General features: G+C 41.6%; 1 protein-coding gene across 1 annotated transcript in view; it reads left to right on the plus strand.

Moving 5' to 3' along the window:
- The window catches only part of LOC117753428 (A-kinase anchor protein 13), a 110,773-nt gene that overhangs the window by 47,805 nt on the left and 40,044 nt on the right, over positions 1-22,924 (plus strand). Inside the window, 5 exon segments of the mRNA XM_034571509.1 lie at positions 6,773-6,827; positions 16,736-16,881; positions 18,783-18,787; positions 19,162-19,506; positions 20,411-20,458. Of these exon segments, the coding sequence (XP_034427400.1) occupies positions 6,773-6,827; positions 16,736-16,881; positions 18,783-18,787; positions 19,162-19,506; positions 20,411-20,458 (599 nt within the window).

The following is a 22,924-nucleotide window of genomic DNA, read 5'->3' on the forward strand; positions in this document are numbered from 1 at the left end:
ACGGAAAATGTACGAACGACACAAGCGGAGGTACAGTCTCCGTGCCAAAGGAGAAAGAGCTGTAGACGTGGTTTTGATAAAGGTAGGCTCCCGATCCGCACTTGAAACAAAGTTGTGTAGTAAATGTAATGTCGTGCTGCTGCTACAGTAATAACAGTCATTTGGAGAGAAGCTTTGAAAACAGTTGTTAAGTGCTTAAAACAAAAAAAAAAGTAAAGGCAAAAGCAAAAATGCGAGGTAAGAAGTTTAAAAGCAGGACTGAAATCTTATAAGTTAACCAGAAATGGGAGGTCAAAGATGATTCATGAATTTCATGAAGTGATTCAGCAGCGTAATCTCCTTCCAGGCAGAATGACTCTTATTCCTAAAAAGCTGTCTGGAAAAAATGATCTTTCTTTGTAAAACATAATCATAACTTGTCACAAAGTGCTTCAATGTGCTTTAGTAGTCGACTTCCAGTTGTGTAGTGACCGGTCTTTGCTGTATTGCTCCACTATCAACAGCCATGATTGCATGGTTGTTGATAGTGGCCCTCCAGACACAGGGTGCTGATTATTTTGGGGTGGAGTGTGGTTCTTGCCTCTGCATGGGTCTGTTGTAAGTGACACAACGACAGATGCCTCCACTCGACCCATCTCTATGGAATACCTGTGTATGGCACTTAATGAGGCTCAGACAGTTTCAGGTCTTTCAGGCTTATTTTGTCAGGACAGTGAGCGAGTGTCTGACAAACTATAAAGCTAAAAGATAACATAAAGACGGCTGATGCTCTTCCACGTGAACTGGGTGTTTGATGGGCGCTTTCTAAATGGGATCTTTATAGCCACAAAAAGTTGAGCTATTTAAAGCCCAAGTGGCAGTTTCCCTGCTCGACACATATAGAACCCCTCAAAACACCATGTACACAGCAGAATTTCCTTTTGGTTGTACAGGACAGTAGTTACCTCTGTTGGTATTGAAGTATAAATAGTAATATCATTTCAAAATCTATGAACTATAAATGTGACAAAACTAAGTATCAGCCAACAGCCATCCACAAAAAAGCTATAGCCCACACTACCAGGTGGGATTCAGGAATCAGGGGTCATAAGGGGGCCACAATTTACACAGAGTGGCCAATTATATTGCAACTATCCATAAACAATTCCACTTCGGGGGCCAATCAGATTTCAGTTGGGGCCAGTTGGGCCCCCACCCCTGGATCTGCCCCTGCTCTGTGTCTTCCCCATTCTCTCCCTCCATGTCACGCTTGAACTGTTTTGTCAATAAAAGGAAAATGCCCACAAAAATATCTAAACTACTAAACAAGGCTGGATAGATTTTTATTTAAACTAAGGTAATGACTCCAATCTTTGCTCTTTGCAATATTTCCTCTAGTTTGATGACTCTTAACTACGATCATAAGCTGGAGTCATCATCATAATGCACAGACTAAACTATGTCCTACGTCATTGGACCATCTGAATGTCATTTGCTGAATGTGACATCTACACTTAGATCAAAGCAGAGTTGGAGGTACTGAGAGGAACATATGCATGAAGTGGATTGCTCTCTTTTATGTAACACCTCTCCTTGGTCTTTTGTCACTTTCCAAACTTGTTCCTGATGTCAGCTCTTCTTAATAAATAGCAAGGATGAGAGAATGTGTGTTGTGTTCATGTGTGTGTATGTGAGTGAAAGAGAGAGAGAGAGAGGGAAAGGGAGAGAGATGGGATGGTGTGGGAAAGAGGCAGTGGCGGGCTAACGGTTTCCTCTGGCCTCAGATGGAAACAGGCATTCGGCCAAATGACTTCATTCCAACCAGCGTTTCACATCCCAGCATCTCTGCTGGCCTTGAGTCACAAAACACATCATTACTCCACTTACTTAGAACAGTAACTGTGAATACGCCTTTACACTAAATAGCATAGCATTACTGTATATACAGGCACATGTGGTTTCAGCACATGGGTCGCAAATAGGCAGAAAAGAACACTTCTCCAAATCTACTTGCGCTTTATTAGACTTTTGTTTGCCTCTTTAGCGAATTTTTTATATTCTCGATCATTTTATGTCACAGGAAAAGTCAAAGAAACAACCTCTGACACTGAGAAAATAATTCTGAATGAAACAAGTGTTCCGGTGTTTAAAACAAGCAGAGGACTGAGATTCAATTTCCCTTCACCCTGAAATGTTCTTTAGCAAAAACTCCCTGTCAGTTCAGCTTTAGCAATGTTCTGTAGTTGCCTGTGACCTTTGACACACCCCCAGTGAGGGAAGCTAAGAGGGCAGGATTTTAGTAGAAGCAGCACTTCAGAAGTGGTCTTAAAAAACTGATTTAAAATCCCAGCAAAAACCTTCAACAGTCATTATAAGGGGCCGATGTGTCTTTTATCCTGTTGTAAGTGTTTGGTTGGTTGAATTCCGAGTGTCACTTCCAGTGTACAACAGAGAAACGCTCTGTCCTCATGTCTGCAACCAGCCGCCCTCAGGGATCAAACTGGGTTTACATACCTGGCTGGAAACAGTCACTCAGTCCGCCATGGCATCCTTCAGCCCTGCGGAACCTCTCTGGCCGCCTGCCTGTTTAGAAACAAGGCAGCCGCCCAAGTCCCGTCTGCCGCTGCGCACACTCACTCGCACTAGTCTGCCTTTTTATTTTTAAACCAGATGTGTTTTTACTGGGTACAGTTTGGATTCCCCCGACACTGCAAATATGCACTGGGCTGTTCTGAATTCAAGTTACCAGTTTGGCGGGGGGGTCGGTTCCTCACTCACAGGCTGACTGACTTGCTGGAACACTCGCTCGAGGAATTTGTGGCTCACACTCTATGCCTCTTGATTTTTGTATTGAACAAAATGTATTTACAACCTCATTGATCTTACTACATTTTTCTTTATGTCCTCTGGGCTTCTCTCAGGAAAATATGCTTCCTCAAGCTCACATGTCCTTAAGATAATCACTAACTTTCGTAGCAGCATCATTGCTGCTCTGTAACCATCCGTGCTGAACTAAGTGAGGAGAAGTTGAAGCTATGATATTTGAGAAGCTTCTGTTTTGTACAGACTGATCGGTTTTCTTTCATTCTTCAATCTTTTGGTCACCATTCATCCAACCAACAAATATAGGGCCAGACAGGGTGAAAATGCAACCTCCATCATTTAGGTTAAAATAGAATAAAATGTGTAGAAAATACATAATCACAAAAATTGGAAGACAGTATAAAGACATACGAATGCACTTATTGGAAGTCGCTTTGGATAAAAGCGTCAGATAAATGATATATAATGTAATGAAATAAGAATAAATAAATGTGTAAGTAAAAGATTTAATTCCTGTAGAATATTGCAGTTATTGTAACTGCCCTTGAAGTGTGTGTGTGTGTGTGTGTGTGTGTGTGTGTGTGTGTGTGTGTGTGTGTGTGTGTGTGTGTGTGTGTGTGTGTGTGTGTGTGTGTGTGTGTGTGTGTGTGTGTGTGTGTGTGTGTGTGTGTTATACAGTTGTTGAATACAAATAAAATACTAAAATATACAAGTGTAGAGTATCTAAGTTAATCTATAGCAGGCACTTCCACATCTAGAACCTCCACTCTCAAGTTGTTCTGTTGGTTCATGGTGGGGAAACTGTCAGAAGAGAAAATACTTGGAGCTGCTGTTTCCTTTACTTTGGCTTCAGCCTGCGTTTCATGCAGGTTCCCTTGTTTCTGTTTGAAGTTCTGCTGTCACTGCTCCCCGCTTGTAGCCTTTTGTAATTTGGAGCAATCACTGGCAATCTTTCCTCTTTTGAGCACAACCTGTGTGAGCATTTCTACATGTATGTGTGTGTTAGTCTGGTGTGTACTTGCGCCCTCGGTGACCAGCTAATCTTTCCTCGTCAGCGTGTTTGTTCTCTCTCAGTGGGCTCTGTTTGATATCTGAACACAGCTGTGAGAAAAGAAAAAAAAGCCTGTGTGTGCTGTCTGTGCGTTCAACTGTGTGTGTGGGATTTCTGCTGTGGTGTGCACGTGATGCTTGATGAGTGAAATAAAGGAGCACAAGCGAGTCTGTGGTGTGTGTGTGTGTGTGTGTGTGTGTGTGTGTGTGTGTGTGTGTGCGTGTGCGTGGAGCCAGTTGGTATGTAAGAAGTTGTGTGGGAATGCATAAGTGTATGATCACAGTGGGATCTTTGAGATACACACATATGCACGCACACACATGCACACACCACTCCCCAGCCAGAACAACTGAGCTCAGTGTTCCTCTGGCTCTCTGCAGGCTTGTCAGTAATCTGCAGTGGGACAGTTGAGGGTTGGCTGTTTAGAAACTATGCTCAGCCCCCTCACCCCCCAAAAGCATTCTGGGAGTGTCAACCTTGCCCGTTGGTTGGGAATCACTCATCCCTGTGTCTGTTAGTGCTTTGATTTGATTAATTTCCTGACTTTTCTCCTTTCATTTCGGCCGCTTTTCTCTCTTCTTCAATAACTGCTGTGCATGTCGTCCACTTTAGTTTTAACATCTTTCCCTCCAGATCTCTGTTTTAGTGAAACTGTCCCATAAGGCGTAGGTGGGCAATTTAAATCCCACATGGAAATGGGGAACTTTTACAATGAGAAGGCAACTACAGAATGTAAACACATTTTGAGGCTGTTGCCATGAATTTGAATGTACCGTTTGATCTGAGGAAACTCCTAATTATAGATTTAAAAGCACATTTCAAGTAGAAATACTAAACATTCTCTGGTTCCAGCTTCTCAGATGTGAGGATTTGCTGCTTTTATCTGTTTTCATGTGAATGATAATTGAACATATTTGAATCTTGGACTGACGGTATGTAAAACAACCATTTGATCTTTCTGAGCTCAGGGAAATTGTACAAGTGTAACAAACAAGATAAATGATTTTAATCAGTGAGTTTTTAAGGTGCATATGGTCACTGTATCTCTTTGAGCTCAGCTAACCTACTGTCTTCTGCCCTGTAAGTAGCAGACAGATTTGAGAGTGGTATCAAGTAGGGTGGGGCGATGACAAATTATAATAATTGCAATATAATTTTCCTCAGATTAACAAAATGTTTTAGTTATCAGTTATCAACTGAACATTTTGATCTTAAAGGTCGGAATCGACAATTTGTTTCTGAAACACATTTTAGCATATTTGTTCAAATCCTTCTCACATCCCAAAAGCATCAATAAATAAGTTTATCTGAAAAAACAAAAGTAGAAGAAATGCAATAAACACGACCAATCTTTGCTGGCGTACCACTTACTTTGCTCACAGTCAGCTCTATGATAGTCCGAAGTTAGCGAGTGAATCACAGAAAAGTCGGCTTCTTGGGTCGATGGGTGGGGTGGGATGTATCATTTTTTCAAAGCGTATTTCCAAAAATGTCAGACTAATAAATTATTTGCTGCTCCACTGTTTTCTTGTCCTTATATTGTCTTATCTCAGATCCTTTGCTCCCTTTTCTTATTCAGAAAACTCCACACTGACTTACATCTTAGTAAATCTAATAAAATTGACATATTACATTATTGGTTTCTTCTCCGCATAACTCTAATGAACTAGTGGACTGTTCACAACCAACGACCTGATAAATGTCAATATATACTTTTGGATCCATATGTGTGTAAAACTCAAAGCTGATTTGGTGGCCCATGGTGGAACTGCATCTTTTTGTTCCCCTGATTCACACAAGGTTGTGGCCTTTAGATTAGTGACTTATTTATACTTTGACTGGAGGTTCCTTTGTACACAGCCAAGTTTAAAGGGCTGCGCTAAAGCCTGTTGATCTGAGCCGGGCTTAACCTGGGTTTACTGGGGTTCAGAGTTAAATGGGAAGAATTAAGGATGGGGAAACAAGCTACTGTAGCAACATAGAAAAAAGGAAAACCATTGATGGAGGAAAGATGATAAACATCTTTAAAGGAAGAAGCATCAATTCTCCACTACAGTCGATGTAGCTGCAGTTCAGAAATCACTCGAGCCCCCAAAAAACAAAGCCATGTTGTCAGCCAATAAGGCTTTTGTAACAGGGGTCTCTCGTGAAGAGCTTGGTGTTAGCAATCTGGCTTTGTTAATAGATTATTAATCTGTTTTCAGTTCACTTGGTTTGTATGAGAGACACATTCAAAGTCAAAGCTCATCATCTTTATCTGCGTCTCGTTGATGGAGCTCATTAAAACACAATGAGCTCCTCTGAGTCTGTAAGCTTCACATTCAGAGCTGTCAGTCACGTCTGCACAGCTTCGGCCAAACTGTCGAAGCTTTTGTCTTGCCTGCGAAGAGGGAGGGGGGCTGCCTGTTGCTTTTGTAGCTAAAACCAGCTCTCTCACTCACTTGCGCGTACACACACACACACCCACCCACACCCACCCACACACACACACACACACAGCTGTTTTATAGACAGTCAGACCACAGAGGAAGCAGAGCCCCAGAGTTGTGTGTGTACAGCCAACCACAGATCTCTGACAGGCAGTGTGTGTGTGTGTGTGTGTGTGTGTGTGTGTGTGTGTGTGTGTGTGTGTCAGTGTGTTTGACTTGGTGTCAGTGTGACTGTTAGTTCTGAAGGCTGAAATCAGGCCAAAGTCAGATCTTTGCGAACACTTCCTCTAGGAGATGGAACCGGAGTGTAGCTGCTAAATCCTATGAGTCCACTCAAGCCTGCGTTTATAAAGAGTGTTTTATCGTTGCTTCCCATCCTGTGAGCCGAGCAACACTTCCTAACAGACGCATCAGTCTGCATCATAATTTCTCTGTGGGTGACAATCACATGTTGCTCAGGCTGATTCAGTGTCTTCCTGTTTCTCTGTAGATCCACCGAGATAGAGAGGCGTCGTTCAATCAGCCCTGCAACACTCCGCACTCAGGTAAGAGTCCTTGCTCGCCACTATTTGTCCAGATTTGCTGGTCTCAAAGGCGTTATGTATTCAAACAGCCTTTTTGTACATTGTTCTGTGCATTGCTTTTTAAATGTAAGATGATTTATGTCTGTTTCTATAAGCTCTACTGCGAGGCTACTTTCCCATCAGTGACAAATGTGTCACGCTGGGTCAGTCATGCATTAATGTTTATGGAAGATGTTTATATCCCTTGTCTCACGGAACCCATTTGTTTGACACGATGGCAAATTTATGTTTGGCCCGGTGACTCCTCAAGCAGTCTGCTTGAATGTCGCTGACACAAAGCAAAGACACTTGTATCGTTGAGCTTCTGCATTTTGACAACAGCCATTTTTTGTTATATTCAATACTGTAGCTCAACAGCCTCTGTCTGCCTCTTTTTTGTACTCAAAAGAAAATGTGTGAAATACTAAATCAAGACTTTGACAGGATGAGGTTTGGCTGTTAAATGTTTGTATTTTAGGGAGCCTGATAACCTCTGATTATGCTTCTCTGCTGTCATTAAATATCTTTTGGTCTTTGGCCTTACTCGAGTACAACCAAATTTACAAAGGTGGTAATTATAATCAGCTCTGCTTCTCTCTGTAACCTTTAGCCTTTTGTCAACCAATAGTTGAGTTGTGGTTTGGATGGTAAATCTGCTGATATATTTGTTACCTTTAACCTGTGGCTAAGCTTCCTTACGCTGGAATCTCACATATGAGTTGGAAGTTTTAACCGTAATGCTGCTGATTCACTTTGCATTGAGTGACGTCATGTGTTGAGAACGGTTTTGTGGTTCATCTGGTTGTGGAGGTGTTTTTCCATGTACTTCTCTTTAGCATTGACACATTAGCATGAGAAGCCAACTATGTTGTGCGGGTCTTGAGCATGGTCGATTGTTGTCCTTATGAAGATCGACTTTACAAAATGTTGTATACTGATACTTATAGGTCATGTTGGAGTTGGAGCAAATCCTTTTGTGCAGACTTGGCTTAATTAACTTTTGTTTGTTTAAAAGTCGTTGAAAATTAGCATACAGATGGAGGAAAGGGAGGCGATTATTTTACTGGGAAGAATGGGGCTAGGGCAATTGGATCAATAAGAGTATACAGTATGTGCCAGTAAATAGCCAGGGTCACCTGTCCAACATCTAAATAGCATTGGCATTGTAAGGCAAAGTTTTGATGAGCTGCACAGTATGTGTTTGTGTTTGTATCTCATGCTCAGACAGCATGTGCACAAGGATGTGGATGAACGCCATGCGCACGTCAATGATTTGATACATATTTTTGCCAACAGCTCAGGGTGGATAAGTTGGTGTGGTTCCAGTTGACCCTTGCTGTATTCCACTTGCCCCTCTGGAGTGTTTGGAAGAGACCCAGTCAATGTAACAGAGCTAATTAATGTTGACGCCAGTGGTGGTGAAGAGAAACAGCAGGATGGACAGTAGAAACCCTGCGGTCACAGATGTCATCTTAGCTCTGCAATAGTTTTTGGCAAGTTTCTCATAGTTGAAAATATCGATACATTGTGTTGGCATTTTATGTGTTTCTAACAAGCAAATTGTCTCTACCCCAATTTCATTTAAATTCCAGTTCACCTTTTTATGAATGTCTTTTAATTGTTAACAAGACATAGAATTTTCTAACAAAATACCCTTTGAGGCATTGAAGCTGTCAACTAAATGCTAAGGTAAGCATGCTAACATGCTTATAGTGAAAATTATACCATGGTCACTTTAGCATGTTATCATAACATTTACTAATGAGCATAAAAGACACGACAGAGACTGATGCAGGTTTTGCAAGTTTTCAGTTACAAAGCAAAGTATTGCATGGATTTCAAGTTTGACTTCATGGTGGTACGAATTGTGCTGACAGGGTTTTACCACAGTTTATATCTTTTAATCTGAGGACCACGGATTTGTGTACATTTCATAGCTATCCATTCTATTTGTCAAGACGTTTCACTCTGGACCAAAGTAAGTGAAAGGATGTTGCGGTCCCCTTGAGCTTCTCTGCTTTTTTGGCCAAAAACAACGTGTCATTAAACAGCTGATTGTTGCCTCTGCAGCTGTGAATTTATTTTAGTCAGTATATGGGGAACGACTTGAGGAGGAAGCTCAATCTTAGAAATTTTTGATGTTGACACATATGTCTGCCTGGGGAAGAGCTATGGCAAAGATAAGAAAAAAGTGATTGTTTGACCTCCATAAGATGAGTCTGTCAACAGAGACCAGTCTCAATAAAAAAAAGGCCAACAGATCGATGAACTGGATCAGACTGAGAACAAACTGCATTTTATGTGCGTGGAAAACAGATGAAACATATCCGTCCTCCAGATGGAGAGGAAGAGGAAAAGATAGGTTCGAAAGGACAAGATGAAGAAATAGAAGGGAAATAAAGGTGAAAAGAGAGGGATAAAGAAAGAAAAGTGTTAGAGTGTTAGACGGAAGTATAATGTAAGAGTGGGATTTCCTGTGCAGCAGCTGGAATAAGTCAACATCACTTCCTCTCTGGTGGAAATATACCTCTCCATCAATCTCTCTCTCTCTCTCTCTTTCTGTGTTTCTGTCTTTGTCTCTCTCCAACTGTGTCTCTCTTTATGCTTATTTATTGAGGATAGCAACAGAAGGTAACCACAGCAGGGATCTGGCTGCTTGTAAATCTCTAATCCACTGTTCACTCATAAGAGACAGTAGAATACAAGAAACACTACATTTTTAAAGTTGTATCTGAAATCTGTGCCTGATTTACTTAAAGTGACAGTAGACAGGCTTCCCACCTATAGTGTTATTAATGTTCACGGAAATGAATTGGTGAAACCGAAACGTTTCATCCAGTTGGTGAAGAAGTACCTACAAAACTGAAGTCATTCCCACCAGCTTCATGCAGCTCTACTTTGTGTGTTGTGCTCAGCAACAAACATTAGCCTGCTAACATGCTCAAGAATTACAGAGCCAAATTGAAGACAGTTGTTTTCAGTATCAATTCCTAATAGAGAAGAACATTATAATACCTACGATAATGCTGTGCTGATGAGCCAAAAGATGAAGTATTTAGTTATTTGTGAAACTTTAACCAACTATTATACAGCCTATATACTGTTATTGGAATCAACAGGCCAATCTTCTGATATCCCTCCTCGACACCCTAAAATAATTATTCTATTATTCTCTATTCTTGTAATATTCTGACTTTTTTATCTTAACATTGTGACTTTATTCTCGTAATATTAGGACTTCATTCTAGAACTATTTCAAGTGTATTCTCCAAATCAACCTCCCCCATTAAGTGGCCGTGATACTCTGATGATCATGGTCAACTCTTTGTGCTGTCATTATGAAAAATAGTGCATAAATGGATGGTGACTTATTTCAGACAGAGCTCTAAACTCTCACAGTCAAGACCCTAATGAGACTTGGTTAGAGAACAGAAAACCATATGGTGAGGGAGGGAGTTGTGGGAACTGACCTTCTTCTGTCAAAGGTCATTGTGAATGGGCTGACTCAGGAAACATGACTTGCAAATAAAGGTCAAGGTTAAAATCACAACAGCGACCACAGTGAGGCTCTGCTTGTGTGTTATCTGTCAGTGTGTAACCCTATTACGTTGCCAAGACTTCTTTCTGTATTTGTTAATATCAAAAGCAGATCATACTATACAGATATGGAGTAGGTTTAGATGCACAAACATGACTCAAGAGCACTTGGTTTAGAGGTTTGTGCAGAACAGACTATATACAGGAATTTAATTTGTACAGATCCTAGTTTGTGATTTAGGATGGAGCTGGACCAGCTTCACTATGGTTAATGTGTTGTTGGAAGGCCACAGCTTGCCTGGCTGCCTGTGGTTCACTAGGCTGTGTTAAGAGTCACGCTTCTGCTGCTGCACACTGCTGTTTGTTATGTTCTATATTACATTTATCACGGGTGAAGCCTGTTTTTCCTAAACTCAATTCAGTAACCCTTATTTATATAGAAGGAGACACGTTGGGTGTGCCTTGCGTTCAAGGCAAAAATCTAACAGTGAGTAGACAAAGATATGGGAGTAAAAGGTGGTCTTGACATGTGTAAAAGTGAAGGTTGAAATTACATTATGGTTAAGCGTACTTTTCAAAATGTGTTCGAGGAAGGAGAGATTATATATCAGTGAAAATGAGAAGCTTTTTTCATTAGGTATTTCAATAATTTAATACATTTAATGGAACAAGTTCCTTTGAAAAAATCTTAAACAACTTTATGTACAAAAATTATGTTGGAGCATTTAAATAAGTGGAAAGATTTAGACATATGACAGGATTTACATATTTCACTCATCCTAGATTCTTCAGTTAAGTTAACTAGGTACAGTATAACAGAAGTCTTTGGGTCCATTGGTTATATGTTAGTAAGTGAGACTTAAGTTGATTGTAATAATTTGGGCTATTAACATAAGAGTTCTGAGTATATACAATTTATCCTGCTCCAAAACATTGCCTAGAATCAACTCATTTGTATATATATATTTTTTAATTTATTTTATTTTGTGAATGTGTTTTGCTCTTCACTGGGTATGATACTGAATTAATTCAGTCCATCTACTGCATAGGACCTGCTCTGTTCCCTCAGACTTGAACACTAAAAAAGGAGCTGGTGCAGCTCAACCTGTTCAGGGTGTCTCCAGTGTGCTGGGTCCCTCGTGGTTTCTCAGCTTTGTAGAAAGACTGACTGGCTGCTGTCACCATCTGCAAACAACCAGCCCAGTCACACAAAGACATACATTTAATTTCCCATATTCTCTGAAAATACAGGACAAGGAAATGTAGGGTAAAAGGAGTGCTGACATTATCTGCACTGAGGGGAAACGGTTAAGATAGCCTCAGTGGTGACTTATCTGGACTAACAGTAGGAAAATGTAGGGATGGGTGTTTTTAGACAGGGAGATGCTTTATCTGTTATTCATCACCAGGTTCTCATTGCTACGAATTGATTTTTGTGCATCATAGCGACTTTTCAGTTTTTCCTCTGCTGCATTCCTCTAACAACAAACATTTCTCCTCCTCAGTTGTGCTTTTCGTTAACCAACATCACATCGAAAACACCAACAGCAGTAACTGTTTGTTTGACCTGAGTAGGTTCAGCATTGACAGCATCTCCTGAGCTATGAAAAGAGCTCATGTGTTTCAAAGTGAAAATATGTTTCTTTTGTTTGCCCCTGTGGAGATCTAGAAATGTAATATTTTTCTTGGGTGGGCCCACTGTTCTCCACAAATGAAAGTCAAATAAAAGATATATAAATAAATGAGTTAATATAAAGTCTCCAGTTGTATGAACTAATTTACATTAACAATGTTAACCACCCACTATGTCATCAGAGAACTTTACACCTGTTCTCAGTGTGTGTGTGTGTGTCTGTGTCTGTGAGAGAGAGTGAGAGGGAGAGTGTGTGTGTGTGTGTGTGTGTGTGAGAGTGTGTGTTTGAGACAGCTGACAAAACTCACAGTCCCCTGCTAGTTTTGGTGGACAGGTGCGAGGTAGTGGAGAAAAAACCCTCCCATCATCCACCACGGTCAGCACCACCACCCAACACACACACATTCACACGCGTTCACAGAGGAACTAAGAGCAAATGAAGAACTAATGCTAAAATGGTTTTACATTAACTTCCACATCCACCGTGTTGAAGTTAACGCTCCACTGTCTGCAGCGCTTACAGTCAAAGGTCAGTGTAGCTTTCGTGTTTGGACTGTGATGTTATTCAGCATAATTTACAAGAAACCTGCTTTTAATGAAGCCATGAGGTAACAGTCTATTTAATAAAACAACATAATACATAGGGCCCTGTGAAAACAGTGTTCAGTGATTATTTGATGAACAGAACTGCAGCAATTAAACTTGTGACCTTTCTACTGCAGATTTTTTTTTATATACGTGTCCTAAGGGAAAACAACAGAAATAATCCTCTGCATGTCACAATGTGGCCAATAGAGTCACACACCTCTACTGTGTTGGATGTAGACATTAATTTCATTTAATAATAAGATTTGAATGGCTGAGACCTCTGAAGACCACATTCATAATCAGAATTAAATATAATGTCCTTTCATGGCTTTGTCAAGCTCTGTAATTACAAATTATGTTTTATTGCATCAGTTCTCAAATATGGGCAACATAGTGCAATTGAAATGCACAATTTTAATTCCACTCAATTATGAAAACAGCTGATGAGTTCATCCTCTCAAGTAAAGAACATGATTACGTTCACACAGCGGGCCCAAGTGGCCACAATCAGATTCTTTTCTCCCCTGTGTGACCCAGATCTGATTGTTTAATGACATATAGTCACATGGAATCTGATCTTTTCAAATCAGATTTTGGTCACTTTCATATGTGGGTCTAAATCAGATACAGATCTGATTTTTTGAAACGCGTCCTCAGCCTGAACAGCCATGTGACCCATCTCTGAATTCAATGCGACTTTTACATCACTCTAGATCGACGTTCCTCATAATTTACACGGGTGAGGGAGTCACCTGGCGAAAACAAACATGGACGACAGCTGCGACGAAGGTAGTCATTGAGGTTTTAGACCTCATAAGTACTTGGGGTGACACGTCCTGTAAGCAAAACCTGAGGGTGTGAGTCTCTTGAATGTAGCCTTCCTCATTAATGCCGTGTAAAAACTTACAGTAATGTCTGTTACCCCCACTAACATCCCACCTCCTGACCCCCTGATGGCCTCTTCCTCAGCTGATTGGAGCTTATTTTGCAGCTTCATGTTTGTACCACCCTCAGGATTCTCAGAACCCCTCTGTGTAATAGCCCCATCCAGCTGGTAACATGAGAGCTGATTCAGGTCACTTACTGGAGGACCTGCTCTGCTTGTTCAGACTTTAACACAAAAATTAAAAAAAGTTGGTGCTGCACAACGTTTGTGCTTACGGCTACATCCATACAACCATCTCAAACTAAAACGATCACTATCCATACAAGCATTTTGGCTCTGTACTTGATTTTATCCCTGTCCATACTAACACACCTGAAAACACATATTACATGACCACTGTTGTACTCTGGGCATGCACCTATTGGTGTGCACAGGAAGCATTTGGTTGTTAGTTGCAGAAAGAGCTAGGCTACAAACGAGAAGCAGAAACCCATGACGGTCAGCAACGCTTGTAAATGATGATCCATGTTGTGTTCTACACTGGTAGCTGAGGGTTATGCCAGTTGTTTTATTCTGGAAAAGGGTCATGTGATAGGATCCTGAGGAATCAGCGAAAGCTATGATGTGACCAAAAAGACCCAATCAGCAAGCAGTTGTGAGTGTCTATGTCATCGTTTCCAAACATCTCCGTTTCTGCCTGACCTGACTAAACTGAAGCCACGGGAGTTTTCAAACTTCTCAATTTTAGCGGCTCCAAAAACTCCGACGGGAGTACATATCCGCAGCAGAGTTGATGCATTTTCAAACAAAACTGAGCAGGTGATGTAGTCTTAGACCTCACAGTGTATCCAGAGTGCTTAGTCCTCTGTGGTTTCTCAGCTCTGTCACCATCTACAAACAGTCACACAAAGAAACTGGAACAAATTTGACCTGTCGTGTTCTCAGAAAATATTGGACAGGGAAATGTAAGGGTAAAAGGAAAAAAAGGCATTTAATCTATAAGTGCTGCTTTTATCTGCACTGAGGGAAATCCGTTAAGGTAGCCTCAGTGGCGGACTTATGTGGACTAAGAGTATGAACATGTACAGAAGAGTGTGTTATTAGACAAGGATGCCTTTTAGATACTTATCTTGTCTGTTATTAATCACCACATCTCATTTCTACAGATTCTTTTTGATGATGTCTAGTTTTCAGTTTTTTCATTCATCTAAGCATTTCTCCTCCTGAATTCTGCTTGGCCTCCTCTTTCTTCATAAAACACCAACAACAGTAACTATTTGACTGCAACCTTTGACCTGGTTCAGCATTAACGTGGAAAATTGCTGCAATTTTTCTTCATCTCTCAAGATCAGTCACATTTGATTTTTGCAGTTGATGGAAACTTTCATAATCCCTTAACTTGGCAGTAAATATTGACATTTTTAGTTTTCTCTACTCTGGATATTTTTGGTGGGAATGCAACACCTCTATGAGGACACTCATATACCTCTTCTACACCAACATTTGCGAGTACACGCAGATTTTTTGAATCGCTGGTAAATCCACTAAATAAAGGTGATTGACTCCTTGCCCATTGCCAACAGCAGTTTGCATTTCTTTTCTTTTTTAACCTGGTGGGTCATGTTCGACGTCACAACCGTGTCTGAGACTGAGAAGCTCCCTCACCTTGCTGTCTTGCCAGCGTTGCATCTTTCACGATATGAAGAAAAACTGTTGCACATTGTTTTTGTTGATGTAAAAACACAAGTACACAAACGTAAAGTGCTTCTAATCCGCCAATGCCCAGAAGTTCAATGTGCGTCATAACACTGCGCAGAAAGGTGGAGGATCAGCTTCTAGACTGACAAAGTGAAGAAGAAGAAGAAGAAATTAGTGTGTTCGCCTCAGTGTCACGTTTTCATTACTGCCGATCGGAGCTGATAAAAACCTGTGTTTACTGCAGACTCATTTGACTTGGGAGTGAATGCTGATTGTATCCATCCCATTGCAGAAAAAAGCCAGATTTTAGTGGGTGTTTTGTCCAGTGGAAAAGGGGCTACACTGTATGGCCACATATACAGGACACGCACATGCACAGATGGAACTTCCTCCCGCTCACATGACTGCAGCGGACGATAAATAATCCTGAGGGATAAAGAACGACTTCCGCTTTTCACGCAGAAAATAGACATGAGAAATGATGCAAAATAACAAACCCCGGTGAATGATCTCATCTAGTTGTTCTTGGCAGCTGGCTAAAGTCAGCCTGCTGTTATACGTCTGTGGCTGCGGGTACAATCTTCCTCTTTTAGTCAGCTGTGGGATACTTATCTGTACATGTCCTTACATGTACAGAAAAATTGCAGCTGCAAAACACCATTGCATTAGAAGTGTTGTTCTGTGTGCAGACTTGAGGATGGATTGCTTTTCGCTGGGTAAGGGGGCTATTTTATTTATTTTTACTTAAAAATGACTCATGGTGGGTTGCTACTGAATAGCTGCTGTGGTTAAGAAACATTGGGGCCTTGCTGAGAGGCAGCGACCTGGGACTTCAGACCAAAAGTTTTCTACGAGACCATTCTGTTAAAGCTGCTTTGTCTTGAAGACATTAAATGTAATACATCGCTGGCTGTGGTTCAGGTGGAAAAGTGACCTACTTAAGTGCACATCAGTGTAGCTGATGTTCAGACTTCAAACTTGTCCGCATGGTATTTCTCATTCCTCCTCAGCAAACAACTGTTTACTAAGAGTAAATTACTTCTAACATCAGGGTGCAGTTGGCCTCAGGGTGACTAATGGTATATGTGATGCTGCGCTGTCATAAAAAACTGTTTTTGCTGCACTCTCCGTAGCATCAATAGCATTTTCAGTTTCAGCGATTTTTCTCTAAGTGAGATTTTCAGTTCTGGCCCTTAGACCTTTTGGAACACACAAACAGTAATTGTTTGCCTTTGCAGTTCAGCACAGACGGCTTTAGTGAGGACAGTTGGCCATTGATCCGTGCAGGCTTTTCACACCTTCTCAAATTCCTGCACTGATGTCTAACAGACCTGCTTGTGTTTGAGAGCAGTGAATGAAAATATATTATTTTGGAGTGAGTGCTCTCACTGAGAAAATATTAACATGGAATTTAAGTTTAATCACACAAACAGAATGTCAAGATTTCTCCTCTAATTTAAAATGTTTTATGGTTAACATTCCTCTTCTTCTCTCCTCCTGTCAACATCTGACATTTAATCGTTAACACATTATTGTTTTGTCTCACAGGATCCTCACAGTCATCAGCGTTTCCCAGTTTGCCCAGTAGGACCGGCAGCACCACCAGTTGTCCCTCCACAGCTCACAGAGACTCTGGCAGCGACATAGAGAGCTTCCTGAACGTAGAGCCCGGATATGACAGCGTCTTCAGAAAGGTCGGACACACTGCTGATGTATTTTCTTTTCATAGCCAGGGTTGGGTGGGAAGGGTGCCACCTCCATGACACACACGCTGGACTGGTTTGCCAATTAGATTGAATTTGCCAGCAGGGGAAATGACCGTCCACTCCCTGGAAATCAGTGTGAGATCAATTCTAATAGTGTTTATCTGAGGCTCAAATCCCTGTAATATAAACTGCGTTGCTGTATTAGTTTGAACCAGCTTGTTACAGAGCCCAGTAAATATAAAAATATAATATAAATATAAAAATAAGAAGAAGCAAACAAACTTTCCTGCAGTGTTCACCTTTAATGGCTCCAGTCTAAACATACAGTACATTCAGTCAGAAAACATTTTGTGTTTGCTCCTGCGATTTGTCCTATTGGGATTATAGGCTGTATATAAAGCTATTTTGTCAGTCTGTGCTCAGCTTCTTTATATATCAGCACCCAAGGCTGATATGCCAAACATCTACTAAGCATCTTTTTAAGCCCAGCAGCTCCATGCTGCTGCTGCCAGGGAGGTGCAAGCCTTGGTCCCTGCTGTCACTCGGCTCTCCTATTGAAAGTCTGTTTGAAGTCGGGCGCCCTTTGGTTAAAGTTGAAATACTGGTATTTCTCAATTTCTGCTGTGCTGGGCACTTGAAACATGCTTATGGTAATGTGAACCGCATGTCCCTTTTTGTTGTAAACAACAATGGGAAGAGTCAGCGCAAGGAATCAGCTGCCTGGGATGTTTACAGTATGATGCTGAGAGGGGTTAGGGCACTGCAGAGAGACAATGGCGGGTGAAATGTGCCATGAAGTCCACAAGCTTTGATTCCAAACAAAGACTGAAGGCTGAATTGAGAGGATTAATGTCTTTACTGCTCTCTGTAGGGAAATTGTCTTTCCTTTACACGATGCAGGACTGTAAATTTCTCTTTTAGTATAACTTTACATGCTCATTAATTATAATGTGTGAGGATGTGAGCATCGTCTAAAAGCGAAAATATGCAATCAAGTTTAAAACCTAGCTGAATTCTCCTCTGAAGCTAAAGTCATGTGACTCACAAACATACACTGCAGTCACATGCAGTCTGAACGGGCGCGCGCACACACACACGCACGCACACACACAAATAAACTCATGCGTCCTCTCTCTCCCAAAGGAAGTCGTGTATGCAGCATAAAGCAGATCTTTCATTCCCCGCTCTCCCAACAGAGGCAGCTCTATGCTCGGCTCTCACACTGCAGCTGGCTGCACAATAGCCCCAGTTAAAGCTCACACCTACAGATTAGCTCTAAATGGACTGTCCCAAACCTGTGTGCGCACACAGGAGCTGGTTCCCACCAGAGTCAGGCCAGATCGCAATTACAGTAATATTTCCTTTCATAGTTATACTCCTTACCTGTGTCACAGAGCTGTCAGACAGGTAAAACCCACCATGAATTTTGCATTTTATCATTTGCAAAGATGCATATTAGTTGACAAATCTCGTATCACAATGACAGCCTTTCAAACAGGCATGTATAAACCTAGAAAAGAAGTAGAAACATTTTCCTGGAAAATAACATTTGTTTTCACATGGTAGCCATTATTTATTGGTGCTTGTTTTAATGGCAGTGTTGCTATAATCGGCTCTGGCTCATATCCCTCAGCCTTGCCATTTGGTCCTCATTATATGCCATTCCTGTGGGTTAAATAGCTCTTCCAACTCCTCCTAATTCATCTCATGCTTTGGTGAAGAAATGCTAATGGGTACAGTGTGATAGGCTATTCTCTTCTTTTGTTTTGTTTCCTATTCTATTCTATTGTACCTCTATGTGTCTGACAGAACTGAAACTATATTGAATTCCCGTAAGTTACTTTCTTGTTCAGGGTTAAAGGTTTCTCTTCCTGTGTGACTGAGCAGAGCATGAATCTAACACTGCCAATTATAGTTCTCTCTCCACAAAGGCACTCCTTGATTAAATGAGGGACAGTAAGTGAGTGCTTAAAAAAACACTACTTTTACACATGTCTGGTCCCTGAAATAATAAATCAATAAAGATTTTGTTGGAGTTTGACTCAGGTTCCTTGAGGCTCATGGTAAACTATCACTTTTGGATGGAGTTTCTTTTACTTTGACAGTTCCCTGTCTGTAAACAATGCAGGGCAGTAGGAATTTTAAGAATATAAATATATTGTATATATTATTACTTTATATTATTATATCATTATTATTATTATATTATTATTATTATTATACTATATATATATATATTTTTGTGTTGTGTTATGTCTGCAGAATGACTGAACCAGTGACAGGAGGAGACCAGTGCCGCGAGGTGTCCATCTCCTGTTCCTCCACAGACGACACCGCCAGTGTCGGCCCGTCCAGCTCCAGTCCTGAGGGCAGCCAGCACCTGGGCTGCAACTGGAGCCCAGAGGAGGGCGTACGGACAGGGGCTACCTCTGCAGGTCCGGACGGAGGTGGAGGAGCGGGAGAAGCTGAAGAAGAGGCCAAAGACAGAGTGACAGAGGTGCCGCGGCGCTCTTGTCTCCTCCGGAACAGCATCCGCTCCCTGTCGCCTCTTCGCCGCCACAGCTGGGGTCCCGGAAAGAACAACAGGGGGGACGGCGAGATGAACCAACGGAGGTGAGATTGTGCAGAGGTTTAAATTAAAATCCATTCATTGCGATGAATGATTTCTAATTACATTGTGGATAAAGGTTGACTGATTTGGAGAGAGCAATATTAGTTCTTTGTCCAGACATTAGCAGCTTGTGTTAGTCTGGTGTTTGTCATTAGACGTCAGCAGACCTGATGAGTGCAGATGTATTATTAGGATGCGCTGATGTCACTCCCTCTGTGCCATGTAGAGTTATTCCTCCTGCTGTGACCAGCTGCGTTGCCATTTGTCTGATGTTTGTAGGGAGCTGCCAAAATTGTACACACACAGATGCAGACGCACAAAGAGCCAAGAGATACACACCTCAACTTGCACAGACACTTAAAGCCACACACTTCACACCCTCAGCATCACGTACAGTAGTCATCAGTTAACACATATCGCTTCACACTCATGTTAGAGCAGCGACCTGTCGATGAAAGTCTGCAGAGTAGTTGCCTGGCAATAAAAGGCCCGTGACACGATGTTGGAGTGAAAATAGAAAAGTAACTGTTTTAGTCTCTTTAACAGCTGCTATTTTTACGACATTCAGGTTCAGCTGAAACAGCCATTGTCACCAAGCTTTCATCTGCTCTCATCAATTTTATCATCAAACTCTTGGCAAGAAAGCAAACAAGTGTTTCCCAAAATCTATTCATTAATTATTAAATCTATTAGGATTGTTACTCTGGATAAATGTGATGTGTTACGACTCTTCCAACATGGTGGCATGTGCCTCAGAGCTATATCCTCAGAATATTTATAGACCCTTCATCAGTAAAATTGTTCATTTATTGATTATGCTCTTAATGACCTGCCATCCCCTCATATCCTGACTCATCTCACACATCATCCACCACTTCCTGTCTCTGTCTCATTGATCACCCGCAGTTCCATCCGTAGCCCTGGTGAGGGGAAGCCGACCTTTCACAGGAGAAGGTACCAATGAATCACAACAGTCAGTTTAACGCTGACTTGTTGCTAGGTGACATGAAATGACAGTTTTCATGTAGGTGTAGCCTGTGTGTGTGTGCGTCTCTGTGTTTGGATCTCCCACTTTGTTTTTAATGTATGCTTGCTGAACTTCTGCTGCACTGCGCTCCATCCCTGCAGGCTACCGCTCTGAAAAATGTTGCTCTTTTCACCCGCTGGAATGTGCACGATGTACTGTGGCAAATCTATGGTTGAGACACACTGGTGTATTGTAATGCAGTGGTAACAAGCAGCCACACAGAAAGAGGGAAGTCACAGGACTGTGTTGGCCAGAGACTGACAACAGAGCATTTTTTTGGGTGTAACAACTTTCTGTAGGGAATTTTTCAAAACTGTAAAGACATCAGTGGAGTTTTGAGTTCAATCCTGGAGGAGACGGTGTGCCACCGCAGTAAAAACAAGATTGAAGTTTTTCTGCTTGTGTGCAGAATGGTTAGATGCGAGAATGACTGTGTGAAAAACTGCACTAAAGTCAAGCAGGAAAGAGGGAGGAGGCAGCAATGAGGAATGAGTCAGTGTCATCGACCCCTGTTCAATTGCTGTTCATGACTGTGCGTGGAACCCTTCTCCACTTCAGCCTTCAAAGTTCTAACTATTGCTACTATCACTAAGATTTGCACCTGTGGTGGCTCCACACAGGCCTGTGCTTAAGGCTTGTGTATGCACCACGGCTTGTGAACGTGCTGCTATGACAGATAGCAGAGATTTTTTATTTCTTTAGGGCTGAGTCAAACTATTGACCTAGACTCGTCGTGATGGTTGTTGAAGATGGAGAAAGTTTTGCGCCTGTAATTGGCCAAAGCATCCATCCTTGAGGCTGGTGATAACAGACCTATGTGTAGTGCAGTGTAGGTGTAGTCTAGTTCTTTGGGATAGGGAACCAAGCAACATGTAGCAGTAAAGCCCTACAGAGGTTAGAAATTATGCATGTGAATGTGCAGAATCTGTAGGTGAAGATATTTGGGGCCGGAAGCCTTCTGGTTTACATTTTTAGCTTGACCAATCACGATTGTGCAGGCTTTTGTACGCTCCGCAGGTAAACAGTCAGTTTGGAGAGAAAGAGGCAGAACACATTGAAAGTATTGACTTTTTAATTGATCTGCATTCATATACAGATAGCTGTTAATAGAGATTAGCCAAAATGTCGTCTGGACCTAAAGCACCTACAAAAACTATCACTGTTTGTATTTTGTGTGAAAAAACGTTTAAGTCGTGTAATAAAAACTAGTTGCACTGTAAACATTGCATGGCGAGTAGAAGACGGAGCTTGACCATCTTACGATAGCCACTGTCTACACGGGAAGCCCCAAAATATTGGCTGTTGCCCACAGAAGCTAATTCGCCGTCAAACAATATGGGCTCAGAGACCGGAGGATCCTATTTGGAGACCAGAATGAGATACTGTGAGAGGAGAATATCATTACAGTATAGACTGCGTCAATCATTTACTGTACCTGTATTAGTGGTTTCCATTTGTTGTAGTACGAGCCAATGGAAGAGAGTAGGTCAGACATGGCCCTTTGAGCTCAGATATGAGCGTCGCTGATTTCTTCAACATTCTTATCTTGTTCTGAAATATTAGGATTCTTATCAATCAATCGATCAATAAGTTCTTATTGTTTGCAATGAGCCAAAATCAGAGCATCACTGACTCACTCTGGATTACGTTTATTCTGATGAGCATCAACATAAAAAAGAGCTTATTGCTTCTTTAACATTTGCGCGCTGTGAATCCAGCTGACATACTGCAAGTGCTAACTGTGAATAGCTAATAATGAACACTAATATCAGCCAGTCTGTCAGGTAATAATTATGACCTGACTGTTACTGTCAGAGACCACTGCTCTCCTTGGATGGTATCTTTCACATTCAGACTGAAATAACAACACTGCTCACTGCCGCAGTGGCTTCAACAGTGTTATCAGTAGACTAACATCTTTGTTTTCGAGTTTACTTCCTCTCTGGGTGTGATGTTACCATAATGCTGCAGCAGGAAATACGTGTGTGTGATGGTGTGAAATTGTCGTAGCTGTATGCTGCGCTCTGAGCAGTAGTCCTTTTGATGGCAGAACATCGTCGCTCTCCTCCGACGTCCCTGCAACTCCTCACGTCCGCCACTATCTGCATCATTATTACTCTGCCATACTCGCTTATCCACCTTCCCATCAGTCCTCTCTCCTGTCCGCCTCCATTCTTCTGCTGACTAACCACTCCACTTCACACTCTGTCAGCATCAGCTGGTGCCCTCCCGATGTTCCTCACAGTCACGGTGTGGAAGTAGTTAGATCCCCCAGGTAGTTAGTTAGTGTGTGTGTGTGTGTGTGTGTGTGTGTGTGTGTGTGTGTGTGTGTGTGTGTGTGTGTGTGTGTGTGTGTGTGTGTGTGTGTGTGTGTGTGTGTGTGTGTGTGTGTG

Source organism: Hippoglossus hippoglossus, chromosome 3 (assembly GCF_009819705.1).
Source record: "Hippoglossus hippoglossus isolate fHipHip1 chromosome 3, fHipHip1.pri, whole genome shotgun sequence".
In the NCBI taxonomy this organism is placed as follows: domain Eukaryota; kingdom Metazoa; phylum Chordata; class Actinopteri; order Pleuronectiformes; family Pleuronectidae; genus Hippoglossus; species Hippoglossus hippoglossus.